This window comes from Schistocerca americana, chromosome 2 (genome assembly GCF_021461395.2).
Source record: "Schistocerca americana isolate TAMUIC-IGC-003095 chromosome 2, iqSchAmer2.1, whole genome shotgun sequence".
Taxonomy (NCBI): domain Eukaryota; kingdom Metazoa; phylum Arthropoda; class Insecta; order Orthoptera; family Acrididae; genus Schistocerca; species Schistocerca americana.
The window spans coordinates 130,498,613-130,513,879 of record NC_060120.1 but is presented as its reverse complement, the minus strand read 5'-3'; the positions used below and the strand labels follow the sequence as shown (position 1 = coordinate 130,513,879).

At 37.0% G+C, this 15,267-nt stretch overlaps 1 protein-coding gene across 1 annotated transcript; it reads left to right on the top strand.

Annotated features, from left to right (window-relative positions):
- The first annotated feature begins 447 nt into the window (after positions 1-447).
- Positions 448-14,803, top strand: LOC124594955 (heat shock factor-binding protein 1). Its single transcript, XM_047133465.1, has 3 exons — positions 448-662; positions 7,681-7,747; positions 14,130-14,803. Exons 1-3 carry the CDS (start codon positions 561-563, stop codon positions 14,216-14,218), a joined length of 258 nt encoding a protein of 85 aa, XP_046989421.1. The 5' UTR covers positions 448-560; the 3' UTR covers positions 14,219-14,803.
- Positions 14,804-15,267: the final 464 nt, after the last annotated feature.

The window sequence follows — 15,267 nt, the reverse complement described above, 5'->3', positions numbered from 1 at the left end:
ATTTTATAAAAAAATCTAAAAAATCTCTCCTTGAGAAGTCTTTCTATTCCACAGAAGAATTTCTATGTGTAAAAGATAGTGGGTAGCAATTACTAACACACTTAAGTATACTTTTAATAAATGGGCCACATGTAACCATTTTCACAAATTAATTTGTTATTAGAATGTAAAATGGTTTTTTACGTATCATTGCGATTTATAGAGCAAATGATTCATGAAACAAGAGACTAACTAACTAACCAATGTTAACGGTTGTTCCACTTTCAGAGCCACATATTAATGTTTCCCGTACTCAATGTATTACAAGAATAAAAACATCTCTTCAGACAATTTGTTTCTGTCGGTATGAAAAAGCTAATATCACTTTCGAACCACTTATCTGTGATGAATCACAGGATCCAGAGTTGCGTGTTAAACGACTGTCAAGAGATATTTTCGTTCGGTGCCTGTTACGGGATAGCACTGGTCGATTGTAGCGGCTCGAATCAGAGTATTTAGTTTGTGTTGTTGGTTGACAGGTGCGGTTTTTGTGTGGCTGTGCAGAACATCTGCGTGAAATTATGTCGAATATAAAGCAAGAAATCAAAACGGAAGAAGAGCAACAGAATTATTCAATGAGTAACAATAGCGATCCAAAAAATATGCAAGAATTAACACAATATGTAAGTAAACCACGGAAAAACATGGATTTTTGGAGAATATCAGTCTAATGTATCTTCGTAACATGTTTGTTGGAAGTGCCTCATACTGTAAATTTAGTTTCTATGCGTGTTACCAGTGAATACAAATAGCAAGTCAGACTGATTCAGCCCAGCCCCCGTTTTCGTGTTGATTCTATATAAATTTACCATACCCATTGCTTGAAGTAATTTTAATATTATGCCTTTTTCGTATCATTGTTGAAAATATTCGATCATATATCCCGATATTCTATACTGTTCAGGTAAATCAACAGACCTTGTAAACAATTTCTTATATGTTTTTCCTGTGCTTTTTATTCTCTATAGTATCTTGTACAGCTCACATAAGTATTTATTGGGTGTTTTTCAATTTACCTGAGGTGTTTTACATGAATACAATTCATCTGTTCTGTGTATAGGAACTGTGTTTGACTAAATGACACATCATGTGACTGAATATATATTAAAAAATCTTGTATTTTAATACTCAAACTTGGTGATACCATTGCACCTCATATAAAGTATGGAGAGGCTCCACAGGTTTTTGTTAATTTTGTTATGTCTAGCCTCTGTGTTCGCTTTCAAAGACTGTGTGTGTGTGTGTGTGTGTGTGTGTGTGTGTGTGTGTGTGTGTGTGTGTGTGTGTGCTGTCACAGAAGCATCTCATATACATCCTTGTGGGTACTTGTCGTGTGTTAATAACTGAACTGTTTGTAATGTTATTTGTCATTCCAGTAAGCTAAATGTTAACAAAATGTGAAACTATAATCTTGAACACAACATAATATTCACATTTATTTATTTAGAGTTTTCTTGCTTCTTCTTGTCAGATGATGTGTTCACCAATTGTCGTGTTTAGGTACAAATTTTGATACATAGGGCCTGTTGTGGTGGTGGTGGTGGTGGTGGTGGTGGTCTTCAGTCCTGAGACTGGTTTGATGCAGCTCTCCATGCTAAGCTATCCTGTGCAAGCTCCTTCATCTCCCAGTACCTACTGCAACCTACATCCTTCTGAATCTGCTTAGTGTATTCATCTCTTGGTCTCCCTCTACGATTTTTACCCTCCACACTGCCCTCCAATGCTAAATTTGTGATCCCTTGATGCCTCAGGACATGTCCTACCAACTGATCCCTTCTTCTAGTCAAGTTGTGCCACAAACTTCTCTTCTCCCCAATCCTATTCAATACCTCCTCATTAGTTACGTGATCTACCCACCTAATCTTCAACATTCTTCTGTAGCACCACATTTCAAAAGCTTCTATTCTCTTCTTGTCCAAACTATTTATGGTCCATGTTTCACTTCCATACATGGCTACACTCCATACAAATACTTTCAGAAATGAGTTCCTGAATATGTATTTATGGAACTTAATACTTAATATCACCTATACAGTCATAACTCTCCTGACAAGTAAGATTGCATGATGAGGTAATTATTGGATTTAGCGATGTGTTCAGTCCTGCTTCACCAATTCACAACCAAACTGCCACTTTTTATCTGGATGTGGATGTCAGGCTACACTACAGTTCGGTATGTCACCACATCTAAGATTTCGTATCACAGTCTTTGGCTTTGCTAACTTATAACCAAATTACCAGCTTCCAAATTAACATAGGCTCCAGATTAAATCACATATGTCACCACAATCTACATCCCAAGAACTAATTTAAACAGAAATATTGTCATTGTTTTGCTCTATCTGCTTGCATATGTTGACATCACATGCTACCTTATCATTAAGAGATGAAGCTGACATCTGATATTGGCAGGTTCAGGTGACCACTTTTTTACAAAGCCTTTTAACTGCTTACAACTTGGGCAAGAGAAATTTTTTATTTCATACTCTAGAGCCGCTTTTATTTCTAATTTTATTGTTTACAAAAATCTACTACCTATCTGCAGATCTTTAAAGTAATGTGGCCAACTAGCTTTAGTACCTGAGGACCGGTGTCTCAACACAAACAGCAACATTTAAAGCTGGCACCAACACCTGCATGGGTAACACTGTAAATAAATCTATGGTCAGTTTTAAATCCACTTGGGAACTGAAGAAATCTCAGTCACTGAATATATGTAATGCCTAATCAGCTACAGTTCTATCCCTCAGGACAGAAGCGGAAATTTGCAACAAGAGGTAAACCAGCATTAAGGAAGTAGAACAAAAGCTATACGGTCAGGGATCTCCGTCAACCTCCAATATATTGACGTAGGGGGTAGGGTCATGGGACATTAGTAACAAAATCATCCATTAATCTTATTACTCTCTCACTTGTCTTAAAGTAAATATAAAGAAAAGAGGACAAAGAGAAAAAGAAGTCTCTCCGACAGGTTGCATCTGTACTCAAGTGGATATCAACTGGTTACTAGACTCTTAAAGAGATGTTATCTCCGAGTCCAACTGTTAAGGGATTACAAGATTCATTGCTGAAACCATGGAAGAGGTGGGGTTGTGATTATCAATGATTCTTAACAGTCCTCACCCATCAATTCTAACTCGTGGCCCTAAGCTACAGTTGTAACTGTTCATATTTGATGTATAATAAGTGTGCTGTATCCACTTACCCCTCACAAAAATACATTCTAATCTCACAGACCTCTTTCAGGTTCACTATTCAGCAGGTATTGTTGAATTGCTTTAATATCTTGTATGCTTGAGGTAATTGTTAACTGATATCTTGTTTGGGATTTGAAGCCCAGAAGGCGATGTAGCTTCTCCCAGTTGGGTTTAGTTGATACACCTACATCTACACCTACCTCTACATACATGTTTTGCAAGCCAGCACACACTGCATGGTAGAGGGTATCTTATTACAGTGCTAGTCATTCCCTTTCCTGTTTTACTCATAAATGGAGTGAGGAAAAATTACTGTATACATGTTTCCATACAAGCTCTATGGTTCTCTAAATTTTCTCAACAGTTTTTTGCAAAAGATTTGTTCCCTCCCCCTCTCTTCAGGGATCCCCATTTGTGTTCATGGAGCATTACCTAATTATTCTCATATTGTTTGAACCTACCAGTAACAAATTTAATAGCATGCTTTAAGAGTTGCTTTGATGTCTCCTCTAATCTGACCTGTTGCGGATCTCGAACACTTCAGCAGTACTCAAGAACTGCTCACACTGATGTTCTAAATGTAGTCTCATTTAAAGATGAGCTACCTTCCTAGAAATCAACCACTTCCTACTGCCGACCTTATATGCTTGTTCAAATTTGTGACACTTTACAAAATTATGTATAGGTATTTAATCAATGTGACTTATATCAAGCAGCACTCAACAAATACTGTATTCACACATTAGAGGATAGTTTTCATACTTATCTATACTAACTGAGATTTTTCTTCTTTTACAGCAAATAGAAATTCCATCCAAAATGATTCTCTATCCTCCTGCAGTTATTCAATAACTGTGGTGTTCTGCAGATGATACATTTTGATCAGCACTTGCTGTCCAGGACAATGTACTTGGTTCTATTACTCAAAAAAAGTCTTTGAGCCATTCGCATGTTTGAGAATCTGTTCCATATAGTTGGACCTTTGTCAACAGCCTGCAGTGGACCACTGTGTCAAACATTTTCCAGAAATCCAGGAATATAGAATCTGCCTTTGGCCTTCATCCATGATTGCATGATATTGTGTAAGAAAAGGGCAGGCTCAGTTTCATATGAATGAATCTTTCTAAATCCATGCTAATTTGTGGTCAGAAGCTTTTGTGTCTCTAGGAATTTATTATATTCAGAATTAGAATATGGTCAAAAATTCTGCAACAAACTGACTTACAGATGTTGGCCTCTCTTTTTGTGTGTCTGTTCTTTTACTCTCTGTTCATACAGTAGTCACCAGCATTTTTTTTTCAGTCACTTGGGACTTTGTGGTAACCATGGTATTTGCAGTAAATGCGGTCCTGGGTAATCTCACCTATTGAAGATGTAGGTACGGGAAGCCTTGCTCCACAAATGCTCTGGATTCTTCTTAGATATTGAGAAAGCGTACAGTAGCATTTAGAGATAGGATATTGTCATGAATTAGGAAGAAAGAGGATGCCTGTGTGAACATTTTTTTCTTTATAGAATTGGAGATGTGCGACCAAATCTCTTACTTCTGGAGAATTGTATAGCCCAGGAAAGTACATCGCACTTATTTGTTGATGATTTCTCTTTACAGTACATCTGCTGCAGTTGAGTAAGCGTTTGGAACAGTGGAAAAACAAGTTGAGATGTTTCATCAAGAGAGTTTGGTTGATTTCATGTCCAACAGATCATTTGCATGACAAGTGGTAATGATGGGGAAGGAATTGTTTTATATTCGTGCCACAAATTACGTTGTAAATATGTCTACTATATGCTGTTCATCTAAAAGTGGTTAAGATGAGTTAGTATTTCCTGCCCACAACATTTCGCACATTTAAGTAATAAAAATTCTTCTATGGAATGGAAGATGTTTTCAATGATAAACTATTTGCATAGACTTTAATAGTTCATATAGTCATCTGAACTCTGTGCCACATCTCGGGCAGTACCAAGTCGGTTACCAGAAGTTCTAAATATTCTGAAATGCCTCACCAAAAGAAATTGATGTGGGGAGCTGATGGGTCCCAGTTCCTGCACTTTTACAGAGCATTTGTTTGGCCTTGACTTGAATCTGGATGCCTTGATCCAGATCTGAGTGCCTTGATTCCAACAAACATGTTATAAGCAAAGTCGTACTTCAATTCATTGATCAGTGACATACAGACCTAACATTGATGTAACATTGACAAATAGCTTATTTACACAAATAAGGTAGATTTACAGAAAAATATGAAATGTGGGGTTTTAGTTTCCTGTACAAGGTCCATAGGGGATAATTTGTTTAACCCAAAATACAGAAAATCCTTTACTATACTAACTCCCAACAAGATGATGTCTTGTAATGGTGAGATGTGCTCTGAAGTCTTGTCTTAACTGTAACCACTAACATGTATGGCTCATTACGGTGTCCAATCTAATATTAGAAATAACAAAAACAGTAAACAATGCATCTCTCGTAACATTTTTAACTGTGACTTCGCAGTGGTTAGACACTGGACTCGCATTCGGGAGGATGACGGTTCAATCCCGCGTCCGGCCATCCTGATTTAGGTTTTCCGTGATTTCCCTAAATCACTCCAGGCAAATGCCAGGATGGTTCCTCTGAAAGGGCACGGCCGACTTCCTTCCCCATCCTTCCCTAATCCGATGAGACCGATGACCATGCTGTCTGGTCTCCTTCCCCTAAACAACCAACCAATCAACCAACTGTGACTTCAAAAAATTTTTCTAATGGGCAATACTCAACTAAGGACAACATGTGCTAGACATTAGGCAGCGTAGGAATTGGGTCAATGAGTAGCAGAAGTATGCAAACAATGAGCAAGTAATTTTCACCAAGCTATTCCCAAATACAAGTTACAATAACGCAAACCCTGCACCAATCTGCCATTACTGTCTCTGTCATATTAGCCCATAAAATTAGAGTTATTGAGACTAGCCACAGTAGTGAAGCAAGACTGATACCTCGTCCAATCCTTTTCTAGCTAAACAGCTTTTCCACTGACAGTTTACCATGAGCAGGTGGCCAAGCATGCCTCTAGTGTTTATACATCTGATTTTTTTCTGTACTATATATGAATAGGATATAGTTGACAAATACTTTTGACCTCAGTGGCAGCCTTCAACATAAGATCTTGAATTTCCGTATCTCTAACATATATATCATGGAACTGTACACTTTCCAAAAGTACTTTGAGGGGATAACTTACCCTAACAGGAAATTTCTCATCTCCTCTGGATTTGTGTACCCTCTAGTTATTATTGGAAATGTATGCACTCGAGTGGCTAACATCCAAGACACCTTCTGAAATACTCAGGACAAAGGCAGGAAGAATCTCAGTTGGGGTGCCAGGGCATGTCGGAATTATGGCCATGTTTGTTATAAATTTAACTATTTTAATAGTAGAGTTGGTGTTTTATGGAGGTATATTAAGATGATGTTTTTATTCACCACTCCCAAGTATACAGAGTTCTGTTAGTTTGCTTTCTTATAGAATCATATTCCAGTTGATCATGTTTCATTACACCAGTCTTTCATCATTTTTAGTCTCTCATCAATGAAAAAGAATACCATGAACCAATCTCAGTATCTGACAGTTTAGAAGAGGTAATGTTTGTGCTGTTGCTAACTGGAAGGGTGAACTTTATCTACAGGTTCAGCACACAGAGATAGTCTTCATTTTTCTTCTATACATTAACACTGTCCGATGCTCTCAGAAAAGTTTGTGTGTTGATTGGGTCTTGTCACAGGAGATTCCTTGTGAAGACAATTTCTTTTTTATTTTACTTAACACAGCAATGGGCATTTTAATAGTACTGTTGAGTTCACTAAAATCACCAACATCGCCCTGCATAAATGAATTACAGGTCTGTAAGATTCTTCCAATAAATCTGTGTGGTATGTGCCTTTCATACAACCTGTTTGGTTGCATCGCTTTAAATCCCAGGATCCACATATTCACTTCTGCAACAAGTGATTATCCTCTGCAGTCCTCTGGAATTCCACTACAATTTTTCTGTCTGTTCTGTTTCTCCATAAAAAAAAGAACCATGACCTGCAAATAGTATAATGGAGTTTTTACATTATCCTCAAGATTATTTAAGTAAATTGATTGTCCTGTAATACTCCTTGGAATTTGTGTTGTTTACAGCTGCTGCCACTTCTCCCTTCCCATTTTCAGCCAATTTCTTTCCTGGTGGCAACTGATGATCATTATCCCTTAGACACCTTCCTCAATGTTAGTTCTGTAGTTCTCTCTCTCTCTCTCTCTCTCTCTCTCTCTCTCTCTCTCTCTCTCTCTCTCTCTGTTCACCTCTCATATCTCTGTGTCATATGTAGCAATAACGTCAACAATGAATTAAGAAAATTTACTACATTTATCAGATTGATGAAAGTAAACTACATTTTAACCTTTTTTTTTTCTTACAGGTGCAGACCTTACTTCAAGGAATGCAGGACAAGTTTCAAGCAATGTCAGATCAGATCATAACAAGAAATATCCTTTAATAACATCTTCATAGGTCATTTTTGGTTATAGAAACTGCATGTAAAAAAATTTAAGTTTCTAATTTTTAAAATGTCTTTCAAGTAGTCATTCAGTATGTTGAGACACAAGACCCACATTCAGATAAAAGGGGAAGGGGGTGATTCTCCGTTATGACTCCCAGGTTTATGTTTCTCAGTATTTCCATAAATCATTTGAGGCAAATTTTATAATGGTGACAATAGGAAGACCACAGGAAATTTCCTGAATCATCTTCATCCAGGCAGAACTTTGTGGTCCATCTTGAATGACTTCGCAAGCATAATTATCCTACTCATTCTATTATTGCTTGGTTATTGTTTTCTTAATTAGTACTGGTTTGGTTGACAAACTATCAATCTCAGAGAAGGGTGTCATTTGGATGCGGTATGGAGGCGCACAGGGTCAGCATACAGCTCTTATTGCCGTTGTGCTTTGCAGACCTTTGAGCCACTACTTCTCAGTCAAGTAGCTCCTCAGCATTATGAAGCTGAGTAGACTCGTCTTCCCATCAAAGGAAAATTTCTGGTTTTACCAGAAATTGAACCCGGGTTCTCTGCATGGCAACCAGCCATGCTGTGACCACTCAGCCATGGAGGTGGGCACACAGCTTTTAGTAGTTCATTTATTCATCCCAATATTTTTGCCGTGAAACATTCAGCCACCATTTGCAATCACTCTGACTTTTCTAGATGACTGCCATTTTACTCCATCAGAGAAAGCACATCCATTAAACATATTAAATATTAATAGACGTGAATAATCAAATGTTATAATGCACCATTTTATTATGAAGAATGTTGTGCCTTAAGGATACAGAGTACTTACAAATCGTGGAAAAGTCGAATTTTTTATGACTTAATTAATTTCTACAGTCTTTTGTGATTACATTGATATATACATTATAGGGTTTCAAATGAAAAATGACTTATATATACCAAATTTTAAAGTTACGGTCATGTATGCCGCCACACCCCCTTTATTTCTTTTACAGAAACCAGCATTATTTCGAAAATAATTGTGAACTTTCTGTTTCTAGCAAAGATACGTATGATACATTGTATATGTTGGTAACAGTGCAGGTTTCTAGTGTCTGTAAATGATTACCTTTGCTGGTATTTACTTTTGTTTCGCTGAAGCAGTTTGTTCACATGTTACTGAATGTTTATTGCCCAAGTGCTACATGTATTTGTGGAAGTACATATCCTTTAGTGTGCAATAAATATGAACTATGCCACACATCAAGAAATTCAACAAAAGGAAATTCCATGGTAACCATTTCACAAACAAAGCAAGTCACACTGTTGAAAGTAACCTATGTATCAGTTTTTCAGGGAAGAAACTCCCACACAGCACACCTCCTGGTGATTCAAATTTTTGTGTTAACAATGTCACTGTTTGTAGTGGATTTGTTGTTGTTGATGTGGACATCTTATCTTCTTTGATAAAGGAATTGGCAAAATGTAAACAATGTAATGGTGTAGGCTATCTGAACATAACTGAACAATAAAGTAGCAGGAAGGGTTTAGTGTCGAAATGTTGTTCTGTATAGATCCTGAAATAAATCTGCCAAGAAAACGACTTCAAACATTGTGCATAATTCATATGATATGAATTTGAAGTTAGTGTATGCAATGCGTGCAGTACGAAAAGGAAAAAGGCTGCTCAAACGTTTTGTGGTTTGATGGACCTTCCTTCTTCTCATGCAGTAGAAGAAACTGTAAATGGTATTAGTGGAAATAGGGACATTGCTGTTGCACTTGATGGGACATGGCAACATCATGGACATCGTTCCTTGAATGGTGTTGTAAGTGCTACTTCCCCGGGAATGGAAAAGGTGTTGATGTTGAGTGCTTATCCAAGTACGGCACACCTGCCATGGTAACACTGAAGGACATATTAAACATCAGTGTTCTAAGAATTTTGGTGGTTACAGTGGAGGTATGGAGTGTGATGGAGCTCTAAAAATATTTCAGCGGTTGGTGCCAGTTTATAATGTTAGATATACGAAGTACCTAGGCGATGGGGACTCTAAGGCTTTCAATAAAATTAATGAGTTCAATGTTTATGGGGATACCTAGGTAACAAAACTGGAGTGTTGTGGACATGTGCAAAAGAAGGTGGGTGCTAGATTGAGCAAGCTTTGAAGAGAAATGAAAGGAAAGTTGCTGTCTGATGGAAAATTTTTGTCTGGCTGAGGCGGATTGACAGAAATTGAAATAGACCTTCTTCAGCGTTATTATGGACTAATCATTAGATGAACTGCACCTCTAAATAATGTTACAGCAATGAGAAAAGCTGTATGGGCCACCTCTTTTCATAAGTTGCCCACAGATGACCACCCCGTTCATGGACTTTGCCCTAAAGGAGCAGATTCTTTGTGTAGTTACCAAAAAGCAACAGAAAGTGGGCAAATATACCATCATAAGTGTTTTCCCCCTGAGCTTGTTATTAATGATATAAAACCAATTTTTAGAGACCTGAATGACCCTGTTTTGCTTAGTAAATGTCTTCATGGGGTTCACTCAGAATACAAATGAAAGTTTCGACCATTGCTTATGGGAAAGATTACCCAAGAATGTTTTTTAGAACTAAATACATTAAAAGTTGGTGTACTAGATGCAGTGATATATTTTAATGATGTAGTGATTGGAATTTTGGAAGTCCTGAAAAATTTAGGCATAAAATGTGGCTCTAATATGGAAGATCAATTGCTTGCACATGACAGACAATGGGTGCATGAAGCTGAAAGATTCACTCTCCAAGTTACCAAAGAAGCAAGAAGTGCTAAAAGGAGTGCCAAGAGGAAGCTTGAAGATGAGGAAATGCTGCAGGATGAAGACTATGCTTTAGGAACATTCTGAGGCACAGTTTAATTGGACTCATATCGTCATTCGCAATTTCCTGCAAGTTGTATTTTTCAGAATTCAGGTTAGAAATATTTCCTATAGTTTATAAAGCATTGCTCTAATTTTTTTTCCATAACTTGCAGTAGTCCATACTTATGTAGTAGACCTAAGGTTTATTGCAGAATCAACTAAATTATAGAAAAAATAACATCTTTAATAGGAAAAAAATATAAAAATTAAAGTGTAAGATGTGATTTTTTTTTATCCTTGTAATATACATAATAGGTGGAATTAAATAGGTAGTACCTCAGCCATCGTGTCATGCGTATCTGGTAAAAATTTGGTCTCCTTCAAACGTATAACATTGGATTAAATGGTACCTCAATTTGAAAAAGCATTTTGGAAAAAAAAATTGCATCAATTTCTTTGTAATTTTTTAATAACCCTAAGCAGGTTCAAAAATATTCAAAATACTTCTAATTTGTTTAGAATGTGTGCTGCATTACCTGATATCAACAAAAAAATCTGTAAAACTTGTACATTATAAACAGTGCCTGAAAGAAATAGGTGTTGATTTTTACGTAATATTGAGCTGGAAAAGTACCCTGTATTATTATGACAAATAAGTGTGTTAATAGTCCAAATTGATTGTGTGTTAAAATAGTAGATGGCATGTTTTCAATGTTCTGAGTTACAGTCCAAAGTCTTCCTGAGAAACAAATTAAGAAGAATGACAGTACGGATGATTAATTAGTTTATGTGCCTGTTACATTTCCACATGTTCCTTGATAACTGAACAATACAGCGTTCAGCAGCTGTGCAATTGTTGGATTTTGAAAGACACCTATGTGTTGATGTTTGATGCATCTTTCCAGTGAGGTTTATATTGTCTGCCTGATGTAGGTCTTACAATGTTGACAAATAATTGTTAGCACAGTATTATGTAGAAGCAATTTAATGTTCATAGAACCAAGTCAGTAGAAATCTAGGTTGAAGCATGGGAGGGTTTGACCTAATTTTGAGGAAATATTTTTCATGTCTGAAAAAAAGGAGAAAATTTAAACATAACTGATTCAATTAGGAAAACAAATAAAACAGAAGCTCAGAGTTACCTGATGTAAAGTTTTTGTTGTCAGTAAAACATATCCCTCATTAACAACTGCCAGGCTTGCCTGTCTGTAAATCTTGTTCAGCATAAACAAGGGGAATTAGTTTAGTCACAAGCAAAAGTTTGCATCAAACAACTCTTGAGGAATAGTCGTCTTCCTGCATATGAAGGTTGCAGTGAAACTATGACCAGGAATGGTTTATTGCTTTACATGGAATGGCCATTTCTCCAGTGAGGTTATACGTGAAGGATCTTTTCACATTTGAGCTGTGGGATGTTCAATGATAATAACATAGATTTGTCTAGAGGCATCAGGACAGTGCCACAGAATATCAGGAGAAGACAACTTGTTAGATAGGAGGCACGGGTGGAATGAATTTATGGGAAAATTTTGAAGAAACGAGATGATGTCACCATTGATCTTTGTCATAAATATTTTTTTTTTATATATCTGCGTACCATTAGGGATAGAAAAATAGCCACTTAAGTTAACACATAACTGTTTTGGTGTAAGGGACATTCATACAAGCTCCTAGATGTTTGCCATATTCTGATACATTTACCACAGAAAATAGTTGTCATTATACAGGGCGTTTCAAAAAGAAAGAGCAGATTTCAAACATTTATTTCTCAAAAACTACAAATGATAGAAACACAATTCAAACGTTTCTTGTCAGAGAAAGGTTCAAAGTTTTTCAATGGTCCGCGCAGAAGTTCCATGCAAATCCGCAGTGGCGCTGGCGTTTGTTTGTAGGAAAATGGCGACGACACCACAGGAACGATCATTTTGTGTGCTGCAATTTGCAAAGTTAGAGTCCATTGTTGGTGTGCAACGTGCATTCCGCCGTCAATTCAACAAACAGCCGCCTCGTCATAAGCAAATTTATGAGTGGCATCACAGATTCGTAGAAGATGGTTGCATCTGCAAGCGAAAAAGCACGGGTCGTCCACGCACATCGGATGAAAATGTCGAGCGTGTCCGTGCAGCTTACGAAAGGAGCCCTAGAAAATCCACGGCACGGGCAAGTCACGAACTAAACATGTCTAAAACAACGGTATGGCGCGTTCTGAGTAACCGTCTGCACATGAAGCCGTACAAACTGCAGTTATTGCAAGCATTGCGTCCTGACGACCACAACAAAAGGTTCGAATTTTCAACTGCAATTCTACAGGACATGGAAGAGGACAATTTTGCCGAACGATTAATTTTTTCAGATGAATCAACGTTTCACATTTCTGGTAAAGTTAATCGGCATAACGTACGAATTTGGGCGAGTGAAACTCCGAGGGACGTTATTCAACATGAAAGAGACTCACCAAAGGTTAACGTCTTTTGTGCAATTTCGGTAAACAAAGTTTATGGACCTTTCTTTTTCATGGAGAAAACTATCACAGGAACCATTTACCTGGACATGTTAGAAAACTGGCTATTTCCTCAACTTCAGGAAGATTCAAATCACTTCATCTTCATGCAAGATGGCGCCCCACCACACTTCTCTGAACCTGTACGACGGTACCTAAATAACACCATTCCAGGACGGTGGATTGGAAGAGCAGGAGCACAAGATCAATGTCATCGTCTGTGGCCTCCCAGGTCACCAGACCTTACTCCCTGCGATTTTTATTTGTGGGGGTACATAAAGGACTGTGTTTATGTCCCACCTATGCCCGCTACTCTTCAAGAGGTACGACATCGAATTGTTGCGGCCGTGAATTCGGTAACTAAAGACCAGTTGCGTCGTGTGTGGCAAGAAATGAGATACCGGTTTGATATTTGTCGTGTAACAAATGGTGCTCATATTGAGGTACAGTTTTGATATTTGTTGTGTAACATTTGGTACTCATATTGAGTGAAGGACCGTTGGAATTGTGTTTCTATCATTTGTAGTTTTTGAGAAATAAATGTTTGAAATCTGCTCTTTCTTTTTGAAACGCCCTGTATATGTGCTGAGTTGGACACATGCAGTTTAATGGGAAACGGTGTTTGATAGGACAAAGATCATGGAAATAGTAGACATTTGGATGATTGGTAAGATGGCATTTGTAGGGACAAATAAAGAACCAAACAGTAACTGTAGCAGGATGGAGATAGCAGAAGACTTCATTTTGTTCCAAATGACTGCTTGTTGTTGGATAGAAGACCGTAGATGATCAGTTTTCACAAAGGTGAAACTCTGGCCATCCCCCCCCCCTACACACACACACAGTGAGTGAGAGAGAGAGACTGAACTGAACTTAAAGAAATAATTGATGAAAGATAAATTTGAGTTACTAAATATAATCTTCAGTACAACCATGTGTTATTGTATAATATTTATATGTTAACAACAAGAAATTACAATAACAGGTTCGTTGTGCTTGTTAAAAATGTTATACATTTTTCCTTAACAGAAGATACTAGATGAAATGGGCAATCGCATTGATGACTTGGAGAAAAATATAACAGAACTAATGACACAAGCTGGTGTGGAAGGGCCTGAAAAATAAAAAGGGAACTGTTTGCATTTCAAATCACTGTATGAAAATTAAATTTGCAGACTGAAGATACATCTTTAACTTGAAGAGTCATGTTGCACCACAAGCATTAAATAGTTCTGATAAAGTGTTGTGTAGTTGTTAAGAGTTATTTTCTATTTATCATTGCACAGTTAAGGCACGAGTAACGGTGGAAGTGACTTCGTGACTGGAAAATAAATGAAACAGTGTGGTGTTACTTTTGATCTTGTATAGGCCTGAACTTGAAAAGATAAGAAGTTATTGCATATCCATTTTGGAATCCCAAGTGTATTGAAGTGTGTTTAGTTTCAGATTATTACGTATTGTAATGTTGTCAGAAAGTTTTTCTTATAATTTTTGTAAATCAGCAATATGATTCAAAATTTCATCAGTTTTTTATATCCTTTGTGTGATCAGTATCTGTCATTGTTCATGATATAAGGATTTTCAAGACACACTCATCCAGTCATGAGCCTTTATACACAAGAAGCAATTCTTCATTAATGGGTATGAGTGTAACTTTGTATATAATATTTATAATGAAATAATCATGAACTTTTGTAATGTTTTATCAAATGTTCGTTTCATTTTCGCCTTCACTTCCTTAACTTACAGTGCTGTGAGCATTATTAATACACCCGTTTTGTCAGTTTGATCTAATAAAAGTTTTGAAAGGAGACTCTTTGTTTGCATAACAATCAAAGACTTGTGTGTAAAAATACAATAGTCACAATAATTTAGGCTATGAAAACTCCATGTAATATGAGTTACAGTTAACTTCGGTTTTTTATTTTCAAAGTATTACCCAAAATATTATTTTTTTATGATGGACATCATCAATTTTCCATGATCTGTGTGTGCCGTCCTTTGATCCCAAAACCTTGCCACTCTCCTCAATACTGATACTCACTGTGTTTGTGATCTGTCTTCTTTGGAACTTTTTCTCATCAGTACCAACAAAGTGTGTTTCATTGGATGGTGATTCCATGCAACCTGCTGTCCTACTGCTTCATACCAATAATCCCAGCAACTTAATTCAC

Excerpts from the sequence above, each read along its gene's own strand:
- LOC124594955 (XM_047133465.1), top strand. The coding sequence starts at position 561 with ATGTCGAATATAAAGCAAGAAATCAAAACGGAAGAAGAGCAACAGAAT. Across the intron at positions 663-7,680 it reads TGCAAGAATTAACACAATAT|GTGCAGACCTTACTTCAAGG; the intron begins GTAAGTAAACCA and ends TTTTTCTTACAG. Across the intron at positions 7,748-14,129 it reads AGATCAGATCATAACAAGAA|TAGATGAAATGGGCAATCGC; the intron begins ATATCCTTTAAT and ends AACAGAAGATAC.